Source organism: Bombus vancouverensis, chromosome 17 (assembly GCF_051014615.1).
Source record: "Bombus vancouverensis nearcticus chromosome 17, iyBomVanc1_principal, whole genome shotgun sequence".
NCBI classification, from domain to species: Eukaryota; Metazoa; Arthropoda; class Insecta; order Hymenoptera; family Apidae; genus Bombus; species Bombus vancouverensis.
This window is the reverse complement of record NC_134927.1, coordinates 6535013-6554675: the sequence shown is the minus strand read 5'-3', so window position 1 is coordinate 6554675 and position 19663 is coordinate 6535013. Positions and strand designations below refer to the sequence as shown.

The 19663-nt window shown below is 32.0% G+C and overlaps 5 protein-coding genes and 1 long non-coding RNA gene across 9 annotated transcripts; 3 read left to right on the top strand and 3 right to left on the bottom strand.

Annotated features, from left to right (window-relative positions):
• Window positions 1–83: 83 nt before the first annotated feature.
• Window positions 84–3615, bottom strand: LOC117166098 (uncharacterized). The gene is made up of 7 exons (XM_033349774.2): window positions 3420–3615; window positions 3006–3186; window positions 2662–2931; window positions 2364–2590; window positions 2066–2280; window positions 1726–1996; window positions 84–1644 (listed from the first exon to the last, which is right to left on the bottom strand). The coding sequence occupies exons 1-7, from the start codon at window positions 3613–3615 to the stop codon at window positions 647–649; spliced, it is 2358 nt and encodes a 785-aa protein (XP_033205665.1). The 3' UTR covers window positions 84–646.
• A 611-nt stretch (window positions 3616–4226) lies between these two features.
• LOC117166103 (cancer-related nucleoside-triphosphatase homolog) lies at window positions 4227–7509 on the top strand. Its single transcript, XM_033349781.2, has 4 exons — window positions 4227–4341; window positions 4618–4789; window positions 4861–4966; window positions 5041–7509. Exons 1-4 carry the CDS (start codon window positions 4287–4289, stop codon window positions 5317–5319), a joined length of 612 nt encoding a protein of 203 aa, XP_033205672.1. The 5' UTR covers window positions 4227–4286; the 3' UTR covers window positions 5320–7509.
• Window positions 5336–8844, bottom strand: PpD3 (protein phosphatase D3). Of its 2 annotated transcripts, XR_004466171.2 has the most exons (9): window positions 8584–8844; window positions 7699–8088; window positions 7333–7619; window positions 7090–7195; window positions 6878–7020; window positions 6396–6703; window positions 6212–6293; window positions 6011–6140; window positions 5336–5925 (listed from the first exon to the last, which is right to left on the bottom strand). XR_004466171.2 is itself a non-coding variant. In XM_033349776.2 (8 exons), exons 1-8 carry the CDS (start codon window positions 8675–8677, stop codon window positions 6081–6083), a joined length of 1470 nt encoding a protein of 489 aa, XP_033205667.1. In that variant the 5' UTR covers window positions 8678–8844; the 3' UTR covers window positions 5336–6080. The 2 variants fall into 2 exon arrangements, 1 of the variants encoding a protein (XP_033205667.1); XM_033349776.2 differs by having other exon boundaries at window positions 5336–6140.
• Window positions 8845–9235: 391 nt separating this feature from the next.
• On the top strand, window positions 9236–11988 carry Idi (Isopentenyl-diphosphate delta isomerase). 2 transcript variants are annotated; one of them, XM_076626206.1, is made up of 3 exons: window positions 9236–9351; window positions 9672–9955; window positions 10343–11988. In XM_076626206.1, exons 2-3 carry the CDS (start codon window positions 9686–9688, stop codon window positions 10796–10798), a joined length of 726 nt encoding a protein of 241 aa, XP_076482321.1. In that variant the 5' UTR covers window positions 9236–9351; window positions 9672–9685; the 3' UTR covers window positions 10799–11988. The 2 variants fall into 2 exon arrangements, with proteins under 2 accessions (XP_076482321.1, XP_033205671.1); XM_033349780.2 differs by lacking the exon at window positions 9236–9351 and having other exon boundaries at window positions 9423–9955.
• LOC117166014 (uncharacterized) lies at window positions 11246–13780 on the bottom strand. Its single transcript, XR_004466138.2, has 2 exons — window positions 13642–13780; window positions 11246–13413 (listed from the first exon to the last, which is right to left on the bottom strand). It is a non-coding gene; the product is annotated as an uncharacterized LOC117166014 (long non-coding RNA).
• LOC117166011 (arylsulfatase B) lies at window positions 13779–19483 on the top strand. 2 transcript variants are annotated; one of them, XM_033349587.2, is made up of 8 exons: window positions 13779–14057; window positions 15407–15566; window positions 15740–15966; window positions 16043–16283; window positions 16550–16707; window positions 16977–17268; window positions 17381–17688; window positions 18111–19483. In XM_033349587.2, the coding sequence occupies exons 1-8, from the start codon at window positions 13935–13937 to the stop codon at window positions 18339–18341; spliced, it is 1740 nt and encodes a 579-aa protein (XP_033205478.2). In that variant the 5' UTR covers window positions 13779–13934; the 3' UTR covers window positions 18342–19483. The 2 variants fall into 2 exon arrangements, with proteins under 2 accessions (XP_033205478.2, XP_076482303.1); XM_076626188.1 differs by lacking the exon at window positions 13779–14057 and adding an exon at window positions 14943–14960.
• Window positions 19484–19663: the final 180 nt, after the last annotated feature.

The following is a 19663-nucleotide window of genomic DNA, read 5'->3' as shown; positions in this document are numbered from 1 at the left end:
TTATTTATTATAAGTTAATAAAGACGTATAAATGCAGGATTAAATAATGCAATATCCTTAACTTGTTTTCAAAGCTAAACATATAAGAAAAAAATGTATATCAATTTATTGTTTTATTATTTTCCATCACACTTACAAACCATGTCAACAATACACATTAGCTGGATCGCTTATTATAGCTAATGTAGCATCAATTTACCTATAATTCTCGGCGGTGTTTTGCTGGAGTTTCGATTATATATGATTTAATGGTCATATCCAAACATGTTTATATTATAATAATAAATCAAATTTTCTAAACAATTGAGACATCAGTTATTAATAATTTTAAACATTTTAGACTACTAAATTCGTATAATCCTTTGTACCAATTATAAAATATTGTAATTAGATGACAATGAAAATTGTTCTAAATATGGTGAAAGAAGATTTATTTTTCTGGGACAGTCTTGTATGATAAGAGATTCCAATAAAATATAGCATACATATGAAGATAACGGAAAAATAATAAAGTCTAAAAGAAGATAGAAAAAACCGGTCATATTCGCGTGCGAACGAACTTAGTATTATAAAAATATACTTCAAGGAATCACAGATTCATTATGTACAAAAGGAAAGGGATTAAAATGTTGAAGGTAATAGGAGCTTAATCGGAAGAATCAGTTGTAGTTGAAATAGTTTGGGATAAAGGCTTAGATCGAATACGATAGCTCCTTCTTACTACATTCACCTTCTTTCTAAAATATTCTAGATTTTTTAGTTTCTGCTCATGATCTGAGCTCTCTGCATCATTTTGATCTTTCTGTGCTTGTTCACCATTTTTTTCACTTGTAGATACTCCTGATGTGATACCACTGTCAGGAGTTGAAGGAACTTTGCTTGATTTGTTCACTGGCACTGATGGACCATCTTTCTGGATTTTTATTGCATTACTAACATCATTTAAATAAAGCTTCCAATCTCTGCCTGATTTCTTCTTCTTTGTATCATAATCAATTTTTTGCCGTTTGCTCTTATTTTTGGTACTGTCACTTTTTGAGTTACTTTTACATTTTTTGTGTTTCCTTCTGTGTACTTTCGTAGAAGTATCAGAATCAGTTTTCGAATGCTTACGTTTACCAGAAATGTCGTTATCCTCTGAACTGCTACTGCTGTAATTTGAATGTTTTGCTTCCCTCTCAATATGCACAACATATCGTGATCTTCTAGAAACTACGCCAGAACTGGTACTAGGCTGAGTTGTGTCAACAGGTTGTTCATCACTATCAGAGTCACTATTAATTTGTAACACTGCACACTTTATTCCGGCCCTTCTTATCTCAGTAATTTTACTATGTTTCCTCTTAAGAAATTTTACTTTTGATTTAGATTTACACTTAACTTGCGCATTGTCACCATCACTGGCAGAACCTGAGGCAGATGGTTCTGACGCTGCAGCTGAGGCATTATTTGCTGGTGCATCACAATCTACAGCTGCAAGTTTCATTAGTTTTTCTCTACGATATGCTATAAGTTGTGTTATACGATTTGGGGACTCTAATGGTCTTTCAGGGGCTACTCCACCCCCACAGGATCCACGGGATGCCAGTGTTATCGCTGGCCCCAAAATACTTGACATCAATTGACGGTCAAATGCCGTAGAGTCTACAAGAAAATAAATTAATATTTCACTCAAAATTATTTTTGTTTAGTACTTCAATGTAAAAATTTGAAAAAAAGATTTACCATCAGAATCTGTTGCACTATAAACTCGTCCAGTTATAAGATTACTTTCAGAATCACTAGGGGTTTGAGGTGCTGTTGACATATCTTCAGAAGTCCAACCTTCAACCTCACGTTGTACCAATGAATCAAAAAATGCCATCATTCTAGGATCTTCTCTGGTTGATTGATGGCTATAATCATGTGTCATAAATTGTCCACTACGTAATACTAGTCCAATATATTCATCATGTGTAAATACTCTCCTTTGCCTCTCTTGTCTTCCATCATCCCTCTAAAATATAAATATAGAAACAATGATATATGCTATCAACATGTATAATAAAATTATTCCATAAATTACCTTTAATCCACCTAAGCAATTGCTTCCAAGAGGAAATGGACTCCAAATCTTTATGAGTTTCTCAACTCCAGATGAAGCAAAAATACAACTAGCTTGATTGTATCGTACTTGATTAACAATGGACCTGTGCCCACGTAATACCATGTGTGCAAAATTTACCCATTTTACATCCTCAGAAGGAATTTTCCACATATATAGATTAAAATCGTCAGAACCTTAAAATTATAAGTTGAAATGTATGTAAATACTAGCAGAAGAAGTATATAAAAAGATTTATGATTATTGCAGTACTACTTACCAGAAAGGACATACTCATCATTATCTCCAGCAAAACAACATGATTTCATTGTGCAACTGTTATAGTATCCAGGATGATCAAACTGACATAAATGAGTAGAAGAGTCTACATCATAAAGTACAGGAGGTAATCTTCTTCTCAAAGCTAGCAATCTATTACCTGCTGCATTAAATCTAACGTTCATACAACTCTGAGCTGAACTTTCATTTCCATAACGTAATATAGGTCTGTAAATATTATTATAGTTATTATTTTGACGAAACATTTTCATATGATTTTATTTGAATTTTTTACTTACTTCAAAGGTTTTCTTACATCCCACATGCTAACTCCTTCTTTAGCATTGGCGGTCGCAAGCATTCTCGGCTCAACAGGATTAAACATTACAGAGTGAAAAGCAGTTTTGTACCGTGCCAAACAAAATGTTTCCATAGCATTGGATCCTCGTATGTCATAAATTAAAACTCTCCCATCATCGCAGGCGCTTGCAAATACATTGTCATTATGCGGATGTACTGACAGTCCATAAACAGGTTTCTCATGGACGAAGAGATTCACAACATCTCCCCTATATCAAGAAATAAATAATTGTTTAGTTCTATATGTTTATATATAAAAGTGTTTAAGGAAGAAGCTTCATACGTTCGTAAGTCATGAACAATAACTTGATCGTCATTTCCAGCAGAAAATATTTTTGTTTTGCTATTATCGTAACCAAGACAGAAGATATTACTAATGTGTTGAACTTTCATTACTGTGGGTTTGCCTACATCTTGTATTGCTTGCTCTACTTTCCATAATAAAACTCTTCTGTCATCACCACCTGTTAAATTAATGATAAAATAATTTTAAACAATAAATATATTTTCATTTCAATAATCAATTTAATACATTACAAAAACATATATCCAGGAACTAACACATGTTTTGCACAATCGTGTAATTACTTAAAAATATCAAAAGGCTTCAATTTTCCGTCGAACTTTAATTTTCTAAATCGACGGGCATAAGCCGTGTAAGAACGAAATAAATTAAACATATTTGTTAACTTCTTACCGGAAACCAATAGATCTCCTTGATTCGAAAATTCAATCGCATTGACGCATCCATAATGCGATAGTAGATCTTTCCTAAACAGATTTTCGGAACTTTCGAACCTTGCATTAACGAGGCGTTTGCAGTAGTCGACTTTGTCGTCGATTTGTCTTGCGACGAAATACGAGAGCGGATTATAATTGGAAGGACGAGCCATTTCTTTGCATATACTGATACGTATACGAAAACGGATAGAACCGTCGTCTTCACCCTTCGTCCCTTTCTTCCATGTATCCTGTAACTAACGCCCGTATTCTCTTCGTCGATTAAGTACCCTTAGTGCACCTCAAAGATTCTAAGACTGTCTCGCGTACTTAGTAAACCGGGGAGACCTATAGAATAGGGAAATTCGTGGCGCAATCAAATCTACGAGATTATTATAGGTTGTAACTATTATAAGTTTCGTCGTGGCCGATCTTATATTTATTCTGTGACAGACGTGTCGCGAGTATACACCTCATAAACTCACACAAACATAAGCTACACGAGGTGCGTCTCACGCACCAACGCACTTCTGAACACAACCAAAGTACATATGTAGGTAGTAGGTACCCACATATACAAAGGCGTTTCAGCCCACCCGAACAGATTGTCTTACTCGAGCACAATCAGCTGATCGCTATTCAGCGACTCCACGTTGTGGCTAATATTATCAATCTTTTCCTTTCGATTTCTTATCCATATCATCGATACATATATCTCTAACTAAATAGCCCCATTAAATAAAAATATTTTTTCTTTTTATTTCGATTACCTACTATCTTCTTACGTTTATATGCAAGTGTCACTCACAACTGTTACTTAAACACTTCTAGAAAAACAAGAAGCATGGATACCGGCGCCGCATTGCGTGTCTCACGCGTACTTCTCACTGGCCCTCCTGGTAAGTCCGCGATTTTCAAAAATTACATGGTGTTCAAAAAATCGCCCACTACTAGTAACTTTTACATATCCCCAATGTTCAAAATATTTAATATTTTTTCTTTTAATTATTTACATTTCTTATTTATTTAAATCACCGTCATATAACATGTGTAATTTTATAATAATAAGTAATGTATTTGTTGTATTCTTTAAAATTTATTAGTTAATCTTCTAATCGTTTATTGTAAATAAAAATAGTTTATAATGGTTTTGAATAAAATGAGAACTGCCATAGGTATAGGAAAAACTACGTTATGTAAAAAGTTAGCTTTGATGATGGAGGAACAAAGTTGTAAGTTTGATGGATTTTATACTGAAGAAGTTCGAGGTCAAAGTGGTAGCAGGATTGGATTTGATGTTGTGCTAATGAAAAACCGTGACGAAAAATCAACATTGGCACGAATTGAGTTGGTATTAATTTCTTAAATATATAAAGTTTAATTTCCTTTTTGACTAAGACAATACTACTTGTAAACAGAAATGTGATAAACCAGTCGCAGCACTCTAAATATAAAGTGGGGAATTATCATGTGTTTCTTAATGATTTTGAAGCAACAGCATTGCCTGTCTTTGATTCAAATGCAGTAAGCAGAATAGTTTTATATATTTTATACATATTTATAATTGTAATCAATTCATTAATTTTCGATTTCCTTAGGACATATTAATCATAGATGAAATTGGAAAAATGGAATTGTTTAGTCAAAGATTTCATGATAAAATAGTGAAGTTATTTTTTGGAACTTCAAAAATACCTTTTGTAATTGCGACGATACCTCAAATGCATAAAGTACCGCAACGGCATTTATCATTGTTCCAAAAGCTTCATGCAGATAAAAGATGTAAAATTATAACTGTGAATCGTCAAAATCGAGATAATTTACCAGGAGAAATTTTTCCGCTCATTTCACAAGGTACACAAGTTTCCTTTTTTTAAAGAAAAACAATATAAATTTTAAATACATTATAAACATCGTTTATTATTAACAAAAAAACAAAATGTTAGATTAAAGAAATCCTTCCAATCACGTTAAATTTGTAAAAAAGTAGTTATCACAAATAACGTGACAAATAGTGACTGGCTGGAAAATTGTACTACATAGTCATGCTAAATTGCATATGTATTAGATATTTTCGTAATAATTATCGTCTTGTAAAAACCACCATTATTCATTAAAGAATAAATTAAAAGAATAACAGGTGTGTTCATTATATGTTCAGCACCTTCTGCAAATATTAGAATATAAGTTAATCTGTTGAGATCTTTGAGATCATTTACTCAGCTTGTGCGTGAACATTAAAATCTTTAGTGAATAAGGTGGTTCAATTGAGGGTACAAAATAGAAACGTTTCTTTTCTTCTTTGCGTCATTTCGTTACAGTGAAACATAAATTGCTAATGAGGCATTAGTCTTATCATAGACAAGAAAATTTGATATATGTCTGTTTGCATGTTCTCAAAACAAGCAAACTTTTTTCATTTTTGTACCCATCAATATTACATCTTCATTGCAGTTATTATGATACAGAAGATTTTCATGTTCCTAAAAAGAATACAGTACTTTATTGTTTTGGAGAAGCCTAAGTGTTTCTCACCTTCTCCATTTCGGTATCAAATATATTACGCACACTTTGATTGGGCTACTCGTATTCAGTTATTGTTATTCATTTATTTATCAATAATACCTAGGGTGTTCCACTAGCACATGAATTTTAGTAGAGAATTAGCATATGCCATTGGCCTTATATTTGGATGAGCCTGAAACAAAAGTACATCCTTATGTAGTACAATTAAAAATTATAAAACTTATTAATTAGTTTGTAACATACCACTGCCTCGTATGATGTGAAATGGGGTTCCATATCTTTACCATTAAGTGTGATAAAAGCGCCCCTGTTACCCATAGTATCACTAAGAATAAATAATAAAATTAATATACAATATGACTGTATTAAAGATCGTTCATTTCATAAAGAACAATTATTTTTAAACTAATAATACACGTTTATGTACCAATAATTTGGAGCAGAAAATACAGTAATACATTTTCCAAAGTGACCAACTTCATATCCATCATTTTTCACTTCGTGACTTCTTATAATGTAATCAAGATTGTTCATGGCAAGGAAATTTTGTGTAACATCAGGGCCAAACTGTACACCAACTCCTCTTTTACTGGGTGCTCTTCCAGCTTGTGGTTGTGGATCTGACCATAATAATTCGCACATTAGCCCTTCTTCTGGTGGTTGTCTATTCCTATCAATTTCTCGAATTTCTTTTAACGTAACGTCGTCTCTTGAAAATAGACCACCATGCATTACCTACAAATCCCATAAACACATAATTTATATATACACCATTGCATAACTATCAGGAAACCAGGAAAGTCCGCTTCATTCTTTATTGATTGTTATTGATTAAAACAACGCAAACTTCCTTGGTTACCTACTATATTAAATTCAACATCTCTCTTCTACGTAACAATATAAACTTACAAGTATTCTATTATTAAGACAATGGGCAAGAGGGAGCCAATTGTAAACCTCTGTAAATAACTCAGCCATTTGAGCAGAATATTTTGTTTTAACCTCACCATCAAATCCATACATTTGATTCATTGTAGCAGATTCATGGTTACCTAAATATTGTATTTTACTATGAATATGTACAACATGTTAATGATATAAATAGATTGGTAAGAGTATACCTCTAGACATAAAAAAGTGGTTTGGATATAATAATTTAAATCCAAATAGGGTAAATATACATTCTACGGAGAAGGAGCCTCTATCTACAAAATCTCCATTGAATAACTGTATAACTATTAAGAAATATATGATACTATTGTACTTGTATTAGTAATATATTTAATTATAGTATATTTAATCATTAAATTAGTAAATATGAAATGTAGTAATAGGTATAACTTATTTACTATTATAAAAGATACATATGGATTAGTTTCTGATGGTAATCCATTTAATTCAAATATATTAAGTAAATCATAGAATTGTCCATGTATATCTCCACAGATAGTAAATTTACTATCTTCAGGAATTGTAACGTCAACTAAGCTTGGTTGTGCCATAAACCATGCTTTTATATCTAAAAGAATTTTATAAGCATATTTACGGTGTAATTTATTTTGTTCCTTATACCATACTAATAAATCTTGCATAAATTGCAACGTAACTTTTTCATCTTCAAGTTTAGGCCCGGTATATTCATCTTCGATAGCTATAAAACAAAAACAATCACAACAGAACTTTTTTTAAGCATATTTAAACTCATTAAATAAATATTAAGTATAATTTACCCATTGCTTCTAAATTAATCATATCTGCTATATTTTTTTTATTTTCTTCCACTGAGATTGCTTTTTCAAAGGCTAACATTTTTAATGTTTTAGAACATTCTGTGTATTTAATCTTTGCATCTTTATCATTTGGTCTTGCTTTAGTAACAGTTTTATAATCCTTAAGAGCTAGTTTGAACTTGCCAAGTGACATATGAGCTGCAGCTCTACGATAATATCCCTTCACGTAATTTTTATCTAAATCAATAGCTTTTGATGCATCTGTAAGTGCATATCCAAAACATTCTGTTTTTAGATAAGCAAAACTTCTATTTCCATAATAAACTGCCACTGTAGGATTTACTTCTATAGCTTTAGTATAGAATTCTATGGCTTTGTCATAGTCTTGATCTAAAAAGAAAATAATGAAATATACGATAGATAATAGCGAAAAAATTATAATTAATGTTTTGTTTGTTCTCAACATATACACCGGAAGGATAACAGATTACTTTTTATTTCGCTATAATGGAAGTACTCCAAAAATTAACACTTTTATGTTGTCAAAATGAAATTACTACAAATTTGACACATCAAATAAAACATGTTATATGAAATGTCATAATTAAAGTGACAAACATTACAAATGAACATAATTATTTAGAATAAACTTGTAGCACCGATATAACAAGGAACCTGATTGTTTTAAATTTCAAAACTTCTAATGATTAGGTTTACACTTGATAATTTAATGATAATTTACGTTACGGAAGTTGGGTTAGTTTTCAACGTACACGTGACTAAATTACATTATTCTAATGTTAATCATGAATTTTTGCTTAGCTTGGCATCTAAACACAAAATAAATAGCAAGATCAAATTTATAAGGAAAGTTTGTAAACGCACTTTTAAAATATTCATTTGCTTCTTCTTTAAATTTTTCCGCTTTGGCCGCATCTTCTGGCGATATTACTCCCGTAATTTCTGCGTTCTCACTCATTTTGCGCTTTATACTAACAAACTAATGGGATGATATAAAATGACTTAAATTATATCGAAACGTAGACAATAAATAACACATTAAAGAAACAATAATTTTTTTTATATAACGGTCTTTATTGCAGACACACTGAACCCTGAAATCTACTCAACTACCCCACGAAGCGATTCGATCGATCGAAGTCGAGAACCAACGAGAACTATCGATCATTACGATTCAAATGACATAATTATACTATAACTATACATAATATAAAACTTCATGATATATTAAATTTTCTGCAATTTTTCTGTAATATCATGTCTATTGCATCCTTTATATTTTATTTATTAGGCAACAAAATGATCATAACAATTTAAGATTAAATTACAGTATTTTTAATTATTATCTATACATTTTATAAAATTATTCTTAAATGATTATTTTAATTGCTTACAATAAATATCGTTTTTAACAAAAACTTATTTCTTTTACATCACAATAGCCAATTTTGTTATTAGTATAGTATATTCAAAACTCTACCACCACGCTCTCTATATTTCAGTGTGTATAAATCTTTATCATAAGAGAACTGGTTGATCTACAATTGGAAGCATTCACAGTGGATCAAAAAATCTTATGTATTTATTCAAAAGATGCTATCATGACGTCAGGAAAGATGATTTATGTAATATGTATGTCAAAAATATATGGCCGCATTTCTCAAAAAGAAAGTTTCCCCGCCTAGTATGCTTGTCGTATTTCTAGTTAAACGTTTTATGTTTATACCATCATTTAAATATACATGTTAGATTTAACTTCTTACTGATTTTGATAATTTTGCATATCCCCGAGTATATCGCATCCATAATAATCTTCAAGCTCAAATAATGTAAATAACTTTTAAAGGAAGGTCACTGATTTAATTAACCTATACTTTGCATATCATACTATATTGGAGCCAGCTTGAGTGTATAAATTGTTGTACGTTGAACATTTTTCAATACTATTTAAGAGGAGACTACTGTGATGGCTCAAGTGGCTAGAACATTGCGTGCTGCTATACGAAGTTTAACATCACCAATGAGGAGTTTCGGTAGTGCCCAACCTTTGCAGGAAGCTGCTTTAGAGGAACGTTGTATTCTTGTTGATGAGTCGGACAAGCCTCTTGGTAATGCCACAAAAAGAGACTGTCACATTGTTAATTCTGATGGACAAGTTTTACTTCATAGAGCATTTAGTGTCTTTTTATTCAATGGTAAAGGAGAACTATTACTTCAAAAAAGGTCTCCCAATAAGGTATGTACTTCTTGTATATGTAGATCACAGAAGATAAATATGATAAGTACATTTTTGTTGATTTCTCATTTGAATGTCACTTTATGATTACAAAGGTGAACTTCCGTTACATTAATTATTAAGATAAGTAATATTTTAATATTATAATGAGAAATATCTAAAATATTTTAAAGAAGATAAAAAAATACATATTTAGCTCCAAAATCAAATAAAAGGGCAATTTTGTTAATATGAGATTTATTGTCAATATAATAAATTTTAAAATCACTGCCTTATAAGAACTAGGAAATGTGATTTATCATGTTTTTCTTCTGTAGTTTTTATACAAAAGTTGTACATTTATATTAAGTATATTAGATTAATGGCAGAAGATTTTTCTTTTTATAGATAACATTCCCAAACCGTTATACAAATACATGCTGTAGTCATCCATTATTTGAAATTCCCGAAGAAACTGACGAACGTGAGGCACTAGGAATTCGTAGAGCAGCAAGAAGAAGACTGAATTTTGAGTTAGGAATTCCTTTGTCAGAAATTTTGCTATCAGATTTTTTCTACTTAACAAGAATTCATTATCAAGATGTGGAAGGTATATGGGGTGAACATGAAATAGATTATGTGTTATTTATACAAAAAGATAATGTAACATTGGATCCAAATCCAGATGAAATCAGTGAAATTCGTTGGGTATCAAAATCAGAAATCAAAGATATTGAGAAAAATCTTAGTCCATTGAGTCCCTGGTTTAAATTAATTCTTAAGCATAAATTGTCATCGTGGTGGGATAATCTACATTCATTAGAAAAAATACAAGATCATAAAACAATACAAAGATTTTTATAATACCTTTGAACAAAGAATTAAGTTCAATAGCCTTATCACACATAACGTTAATTAAGGTATTTTATTACCATCCAAATATTTAAATAATTAATAACAAAAGATTTGAGGATGAAATCCGTACAAGATGATTAGTTTTATGCAATAAGTTGTACACTATAAATATAATGCAGTATAAGTACAAAAGTAAATTTGTTCATATAAACTTGTACTTTGTAAATATTGAAATATTTAATATAATTTTGATAACTTGGCTAATTACCATTAGACAATTTGTATACTTATATAAATTTTGTGAATACATTTTTGTCATAGGAAAAATAATTTTGTAAATATATAGTAAACCATGAACTAATCTTTCTTAAATACTATTTTCTTACTAAAAAGTGTGTAAATAAAAAGTAAAATTCAAAAATACGAAGATATAAAAATTTTATACTGCAACGAATGATAAATTTAAAACAATTTTCTACATCTTTATGTTAATGTATCTTCCACTTTATTCATTATTAAAAAGTCAAAGAAAAAATGGTTTTTATCATGTATTGCATATAATATTTAGAATAATGCAATAAAATAATAGAACATGATCAGTAAAATGTAATAGAAATATCTTCGTTATAGTTTCAAAAATGGTTTAAAAGGTATAAAAAAAGGTTTAAGAAGTTTAAAAAAGATCTCAGAGGTCTAAAAAAGGTTTTAAAGGTTTAAAAAATAACATTAATTTCTATATTTGATGGTATTTCAAAGGTTAATAAAAAATGTTTTGTTGTAAGGGTTCACAACTTTATTATTTATATACAAAATATGCGTAATTTTTCAACGATTCTATGAATAAACCTTATTGCGTTTATAAACTGTTATATGATTATTAAATTCTCTTGTTGTACAATAAAATATTATATCACTATGATTTAATAATTTAATATAGAATTAGTATTTAATGGGTTGAAAATATATTGAATAAAGATATTGATTGGATATTAGAAATGACGGATATCTCCATCTTTAACCAACAAGAGTATAGAAAAATATGAGTGTTTTAAAGAAATACAAATTTAAAAGGAAAAGTTGTGCTAAAATATTTAATTACAGGCAGATAATAATTATGCAATTTTATGTCTACCTCAGTCTAATATTGGGATATATTTGTATTCATCTAATAAAGGTTTTATTTTATTATCATTTATTAATACTTTCGTTTAATTTATTATTAATCCTTTATATCTATGGGCGAGATAGTTCACGATACAATGTTTATTGATATTAGTGCTGCATTATTATGAATTTATGCAGCATTAACATGTGTTTTATTCACTAAAACACGCATTAGTGCGAGACATTTTATTCATAGATTCGGTAAAAATCAGTTTACGAAACACCTTGTCAGTAAATGCGGAGAGGTTAACAGCTTAAAGATCAACTGTTTTTTTTGCGCCAATAACTAAAAAAACTAGAAATTTCCAGTCGTTGTTGCGGCAAATGAGCGACGTCTTCCAATTAAAGTATGTCAATGAGAGGGAAATAGTAATTTTATATAATATATATTTTTATATTTATATAATATATTTTATATATAATAAATTATATAATAAAATAAGGCAATGCAGCAAAAATATAAAGCACATTTTTTATCTTTTTAAAGATTGTCGGAGATTATTGAATAAAATATCTATTTAGTTATACATTTAGCTGAACATTATATAATATAGATATACTTACCTATTACACGTGTAAAAAAGATTATTCCAGAATTCTATGTTTTTCGATGAGAATGACGATGCAATGTGTATTTCAGAAGTATAGGATTATGAGTTTTTATTGGAAGTTGCGAAGACGAAAACTGTAAACTGCGTATTTTTTTAAATAAATTTTAAAGTATTATAGAATCAGAAATAAAGGAACGGAAGTTTGATTTTCTTTTAGAATTATTGTCCTCGCTTGTTTCATTCCTTTAATAAAGATCTTAAGAACTTTATCTTCTTCCGACTCCTTCTTTTAAACTTTTAAATACATTTTGTGAGTTTTGTGAGTTTTGAAATTGTAAATACATCTCCCAAGCATCTAGCTGTAATTTGTTTTTTTCGTTTATTTCAATATTTTGAAATTCATTCACTTTAAGATATGTGGAGAACTTTTATGTATATACATATATTATGATATACAAAGCATTTTGAAATTTTATCAGTGTAATGAGACGCGACTATCATGATCATATTGGTAAAATTTGAAAGCAGTCTGGAAATGTGTATAGGGTGGTCCATGCAATTGTGTTAGGTTATAACTTCGTAACCAGTGCAGTCACAGAAAAATGTCAAAGGAGAAAGACGAATGGTTAAGAGAGTGCATCCGCAGGATCGTGTTTTGTTTAAAAGTGCAAAGGTGTGTGTACAGTCAACAATTGCATTATATTTTTGAATGAAAATGTATACTTATTTTTACATAGAAAGATTCCCCTCGTCATTCTACGCAAAGGAGTAATGGGGTACAATAGTAAACAAATTATTAATTATCAAGATATTTAAAAAAAATATTTTGATAATTTCTTTGTTATCGTTCCTTAGTTACCACCGAGACAATAAGGGAGCTTACTTTGAATCAGTATTTCTTTTGTGAACCTGTTTGAATTTCATAAAACTTTGATCAGACATCAAGATCAGTATGTCGTTTCCTTGATTTTTTCTAACAGTTAATATATATCCAGTTATTATAATATATTCTATTATAACTTAAATAGCACTTAAAAATTAGTCGACACGTACAGAATATCTCGTACGCAGATAGACAATTACATAAGTACGGAAAATAACGCGTAAGACGAGAAGCAACCCAGCTGAAACACGTACCTTCTTTATTGTCGTAATTATTAGTGTACTTTCCCTCCCCTTTCGAGTGATCCATTCATGACATGCTTCTTCGTGGGTGGACTATATAAACGTTTATCTCTGTTCCTCATTCTTTCGTCATTCCTAGAAGTTCCTTCGTAAACATCGCGGGCACAATGTTCTGACCATCATCCTTGGTGAACCGTGTTTTAAAGTGCCAAAAAGAAAAAGTGCTCTGTGTTAAGCATTTTTCAATTTTTCGTTAAATTTTTATTATATTTTTACTTTGTTTCTTTCGTTCAACTCTGCGAAGAATGCGTTGGTTTTCCATCATTTGGATAAGTACGTCTTTGCTGCCCCTAATATTGTTCATCGATTGTGCATTCGGCCTGTATGAAACGTCGCCTCATATTATTGTGATTATGGCTGACGATTTGGTAAGACTATAATATATTATTTAAAATTAATGCTCAACAAATAAGTTTCATTAACTTTTAAATTTATTTCATTTAAAATTTATATATTTTTAGCAAAATTATTAAACGTTAGCTTTATTATGTTTTGGTATATCGTATACGAAACTTTTATAATATTTGCAGCGAATTTAAATACTGACGAGTTAATCAAAATGTAAATTATTTGTACAGCACATAAATTTAAGAATTTTATAAAACAAGTGATTTGGTAAAAGATCAGCTACATCGCGTGAAATGGGTACTTGATATTTTAACGTTTTGCATTAGATCGACACGTGCCAATTTAATTTAAGAAGTAGGACATGACCTATTATAGTTGCCCAGTCCAGAAAGTAGATGAAAACTACAAATCGAAATAAAAATTTACGAAAGTTGTACTTATGCAAAGTGCAACCGTCCATATATTACTTATGCTTGTCTGCTTCGTCTAATTCACTGCAATTAATCTGTAGTACGAAAGCGTTTTGAATTAAAATTATCCTTAGTTAAGGCAATTATCGTGACTTGAAAATTACTTACGCCCCCTCATCTAACAAGGATGCTAGTGCTTGTGACTCATCCTAACCGCAAAACAAAAATCTCCCTCTTATCTACCATGACATATCAATTACTACTATTATGCTATCATATTTTATTATTACATAATCGTTTATTATCTCATCCATAGATGTATAAGCGTAATTTACCTTGGGAGTATATCATTTTGACATTTGGCATGTTAGGAAACCAGGTTACGTTGGTATTCACTAATGTACCACCGGATTATACTAGCTTCTTTCTTACATATATAACCTATTTCTCGAATTTACAACTGGCTCAATTAGGTCACTTAGCGAATGTAATCTTGGATAATATGGCGAGAAGGTATTGTCCAATGATAATCCCTCAGAGTTACTAGGTTTAGATCTTATTCCGTGCAGAGTTCCGAAGACTTATCTGTTAATCATTTATTTCTTGCCACAAGCGGGATTAGATAGTTTGTTAAATTTAAAGCGAAACAAGGAATATACCTGCACCATTTAAGCTGCGTTTTTATGTCTAATGAGTAGCTAACATTTCACGAAATCTATTTTAACTTTTAGAACAAACACAGGGTTCAATTGTTTTAGAACTTCTACATTGAACAGACATTTCCTGCCTCTTTGTCAATTGCCAATAACTTTAATTAGTACTAGCACTAATGTTACGTTACATTATAATTTAACATTGCGTCTAAAATTATGAACCCTATTTTACGTAGAAAATAAGTTAACTTACTTTGTAATGGTATGAAGATAATTTTACGATTTGAGGTTTATTTTGTCTGATAGGGGTGGAATGACGTTAGTTTTCATGGATCGAATCAGATACCAACTCCTAACATCGATGCACTCGGGTACAATGGGATTATACTAAACAGACACTATGTACTACCGTCAAGCACGCCATCCAGGACAGCTTTTTTCACTGGAAAGTATCCAATCCGTATCGGTACGTATTTGTACACGTTTAGAAGTATTATTATTTTGAGTTACGGGACTCTACCTGACTCTAAATCGTACTACGAATTTATGCTGCGTACACCTATAGTATACGTAACATCTCATGAATATTCTTGTTTAATGCAACATCAATTTTGTTTGCAATTGTTGATCTATATATAGGGATGCAAGGAGCTGACATTCGCGGTGGCGAACCACGTGGCCTGCCACTCGACGTCAAAATTTTACCAGAGTATTTACGAGACTTAGGATATACCACGAAATTAATTGGAAAATGGCATATGGGTTACTATACACCTCAGTACACGCCATTGCACAGAGGCTTCGATACGTTCCTCGGTTTTTACAACAGCTATATTTCTTACTACGATTATAGCTATTCGAATCAGGTGAGATGTTAAAAGCAATGTGAGAGTAGCAAAGCAAGTAGAAGTTTTATAAGATATCTTATTTGTACACTTCCAGAACATGAGCGGATACGATATGCATCGCGGAGACGATCCAGCTTACGGGATGAATCGCGAATACGCGACAGACATGTTCACCCGTGAAGCGATCAACATCATCGAGAATCACGAACTTAATAGGCCTCTTTATCTCCAGTTATCGCATCTTGCTGTTCACGCACCTTTAGAACAACCAACGAACGTGTACAACGATAGAGAGCCTATACACATTCGCGAGCCGAATCGTCGCAAATACGCTAGTACGTAGACGCGTCTAATTTAGACATAGCTGCTTCGCACTGACAGTAGTACAACTGGAAAAATGGAAATTTTAGAGAAGAGGCTTTTAGAAATTTACGAAGGAAACAATTCAGATTGGCTTCGTCGGATGAAAATAGGCTGGTCGCTAAAAGCCGCATAAATAGTTCACCTTTTCTGTGGCAGATCTCGTTATCTTAGTTCGTATTTGTACGGTTTACGATCTCATAAATCACACGACTAATTGAATGCGCTTGTCTTATTCTAGAAATGGTGTCGAAGTTGGACGAGTCGGTTGGGCGCATATTTCACGCGCTAGGCGAGAAAGGAATGTTGAAGGACTCCTTGATTCTGTTTCTAACCGATAACGGAGCAGCTTCGGTCGGTAGATACAGGAACTACGGCTCCAACTATCCCTTAAGAGGGGTAAGATCACGTCATTAAGACGGAGCTTCTATCCACTTGAAAATGAATCACCTAAGTTTCAGCATTCTCAAATTCAATCTCAAACTTTCGAATAATCGAATTTATTATACGTTATAATTGACATTGTACGTCAGAGTTTCGTGTCAAAATTTCGACGAAAGTGAAGTTACGCTAAAGCTCGAAGCATCTCGGATAATATCGGTTGAACGGGACTCGGATAACCGAGAATCCACCGTATACATCTACATTTTAGAATATTATTGTTACAGACAAAATACACGTTATACGAAGGAGGCGTGAGAGGAGTCGCGGCATTGTGGTCGTCCAGGCTGCAGAAAGCAGCCCGCGTATCCAATGAATTGGTACACATAACGGATTGGTTGCCAACATTATACTCTGCAGCTGGTGGAGATCCGAACGATCTAGGCAAGATCGACGGATTCGATCAATGGCGTCTACTTAGTGAAGGACGTGGAGGTGGCAGAGATAAAATTTTGTTGAATATCGACGAAGTTTTAAAAACTGAGGGAGCGATCTATAGTCGATTTAAATTGTTGAGGGGTAACTACTAAAATGCAGAATAAAATAAAAACCACCGCTAGGGTGATCGAAGTCGACGAAGATTTCGTCCTTCTCTAGATAATTAGGGATTTTTCCTAAAAAATGGTTCAAGGTACCAACGAAAATAGTTATTACGACGGATACTATGGCGACTCTGGAAAGACGTTAGAGACGCTACCTACGTACACGGATATCGTGATGAAAAGTACCGTTTCTGAGAGTCTCACTTATCATTTGGGTGGTCCGGTGACACAACCGAGTACAATGGTACGATTACGGCAAGATGCAACGGTTCAGTGTAATGCAAATTTCACGTATTACCGCAGACAGATGCTCACGCCTTGCAACGTCACGGAATGTTTATTCGACATAGTGAACGATCCATGCGAAACAAGGAACATCGCGAAAACGTATGTCAGGGTGAGTAATAGGTATGAATACCTTTACGTTATTTCGGCTAGTCAAAGCGATATCAATATGTCAATGCGTTGCTGATCTAGTGCTGACGTTGTGTTAATGCAGTGCTGATGTAATGCTGATGTCATATCGATGTCGACAATGCGTACAGTAAATAGCATGAACGCAAGCACAGCTGAACATCGCTAATGCCATCCAACGTTGTGCCATCATTATCGATGTTCTTCGAGTCACAGTCTTCTATAATGATCGGCCTTGCGTCTCCCTCTCCTTTCGTTTCCTTTCTATTATTATTATTATTATTATTATTGTTGTTGTTGTTGTTGTTGTTGTTATTATTATTATTAAAAATCGTCGTTACGACCACCGATCTTGCTACATGATATTCTATATATTTTTATAATGTACTGATTTGTCGTCTGCAGATCGCCAGAGACTTGAACTATCATCTGGAAGAGTATAGCCGCATTTTGAAGAAGCAAATGGAAAAACCGATCGATTGGTCGGCAGATCCGAGAATTAGAAACGATACGTGGGGACCGTGGGTGAAATCAGGGGGTGCGCTGTGCAACGCTGCAGCTGTACTTGGCAACTTAGTCTACTACATCCACATATCGGTGATTTTGGTTTCGATATTACTGAGCAATTTTATATGACCATGCAACGTTTGTTCGAGCAGTGATTCTATAAGGAAATATTGTCGCAGCATCAAATGATTGTCGAAAATCGAAAATCAGTTGACTCAACTTGAAATGGCGCACAGAGTTTTAAACAACAGGGTAATAATTTGCCAAACTGAACAGTTTTCGAAGAGTCAAGCAGAACATATCTATTTGTGGTCGTTTTATCATCAGAAATTTTAGCAAAGTAAATGAACGTTTCAAAAGAATAGCACAATTTTTAATATTTTATGCTGCTATTTGTATTTTAACTAGTTCAATCTTTTATGTTCTATAATTAATAATTTTATATTGCATTAAATTTATATAAAATTAGACGTTTCTAGCGATGTAATATTTAACAGCGCAATCGGTTTGATTGTTAAAGCAAAGTGGTTACAGTTAGAACGCTAACAATTTGGAACGTAAATTGTTATTGTTACTAAAACAACTAGGAATAACGTTCATAGTCGAGCGATTTCATCGAAAGAAAATGTAAAAATATGGCTGGCAATGCTTCGGGTTAACTGGTGAATTATGACGATAAATATGATTAGCGAGGCAGAAATTGAAATAAATGGCTTCATATCTACGTTGTAATTAACGATTTTGCCGACCTTGCTGCGTAATTCAAACGAATATGTAATTTAGGTGCTTTGGACGATAGCCTTATAGCGAAGTATACTCGTTACCTGCCATAACTTAAGTCGTTTGTTTAGCAGTCGAGTTTTACGAGTTTATTATTTACGAAATGTCCATACTGTTTACTAATTCTGTTTAAATTAAAAATCATACATCTGATAAGAATTGGGAAAACGTTCCATTTGCATTACAATTCCAAGTTTAATGTACATACGCAAATATTTTAAACATGCGATTAATTTATTTACGTAAATACAACGATACGAGTTCCATAGGATATTTTAAAATACGAATAAAATAAGTGGTAGATCTCACAGAGAGAATAAAGTTATCGAATACAAAATAGTTTGTCAATTATTTGCTGGCACATTTCCCTTTGTACCAAAAGTAACTGAACCAAAAGTACATGTCTCGAAAGAAATATATTTCTAGACTGCTGATGTTGATATAAATTGAAATTTTTATGGAAGAAACTGAAGAAACGACGTTTAAACGAACATCTGTTTTGTCCTTTAAATATTATACCTAATACTCCACTTTGAATATTTTTTTTATATTATTTTTCACTACATTTATCCCATACATATTTGCATATCTAAACTATATATCTAATCTGTTCCGTAAACGCAAACAACAGCTACAGTTTACATATGCTTTGATTTTTCAGACATCCTACT

What these genes read in the sequence shown, in the direction of transcription:
- LOC117166098 (XM_033349774.2), bottom strand. Translation starts at nt 3,615, where the DNA reads ATGGCTCGTCCTTCCAATTATAATCCGCTCTCGTATTTCGTCGCAAGA. An exon ending in AGGAGATCTATTGGTTTCCG is followed by an intron (nt 3,187 to 3,419) that starts GTAAGAAGTTAA and finishes TTAATTTAACAG; the next exon opens with GTGGTGATGACAGAAGAGTT. An exon ending in GATGTAAGAAAACCTTTGAA is followed by an intron (nt 2,591 to 2,661) that starts GTAAGTAAAAAA and finishes TAATATTTACAG; the next exon opens with ACCTATATTACGTTATGGAA.
- PpD3 (XM_033349776.2), bottom strand. Translation starts at nt 8,677, where the DNA reads ATGAGTGAGAACGCAGAAATTACGGGAGTAATATCGCCAGAAGATGCG. An exon ending in AGCAAATGAATATTTTAAAA is followed by an intron (nt 8,089 to 8,583) that starts GTGCGTTTACAA and finishes TTTTCTTTTTAG; the next exon opens with ATCAAGACTATGACAAAGCC. An exon ending in TCACATCATACGAGGCAGTG is followed by an intron (nt 6,141 to 6,211) that starts GTATGTTACAAA and finishes CTTTTGTTTCAG; the next exon opens with GCTCATCCAAATATAAGGCC.
- LOC117166011 (XM_033349587.2), top strand. Translation starts at nt 13,935, where the DNA reads ATGCGTTGGTTTTCCATCATTTGGATAAGTACGTCTTTGCTGCCCCTA. An exon ending in TGATTATGGCTGACGATTTG is followed by an intron (nt 14,058 to 15,406) that starts GTAAGACTATAA and finishes TTTGTCTGATAG; the next exon opens with GGGTGGAATGACGTTAGTTT. An exon ending in GAATCGTCGCAAATACGCTA is followed by an intron (nt 16,284 to 16,549) that starts GTACGTAGACGC and finishes GTCTTATTCTAG; the next exon opens with AAATGGTGTCGAAGTTGGAC.
- LOC117166103 (XM_033349781.2), top strand. Translation starts at nt 4,287, where the DNA reads ATGGATACCGGCGCCGCATTGCGTGTCTCACGCGTACTTCTCACTGGC. An exon ending in ACTTCTCACTGGCCCTCCTG is followed by an intron (nt 4,342 to 4,617) that starts GTAAGTCCGCGA and finishes GAACTGCCATAG; the next exon opens with GTATAGGAAAAACTACGTTA. An exon ending in CTGTCTTTGATTCAAATGCA is followed by an intron (nt 4,967 to 5,040) that starts GTAAGCAGAATA and finishes CGATTTCCTTAG; the next exon opens with GACATATTAATCATAGATGA.
- Idi (XM_076626206.1), top strand. Translation starts at nt 9,686, where the DNA reads ATGGCTCAAGTGGCTAGAACATTGCGTGCTGCTATACGAAGTTTAACA. An exon ending in AAAAAAGGTCTCCCAATAAG is followed by an intron (nt 9,956 to 10,342) that starts GTATGTACTTCT and finishes TTCTTTTTATAG; the next exon opens with ATAACATTCCCAAACCGTTA.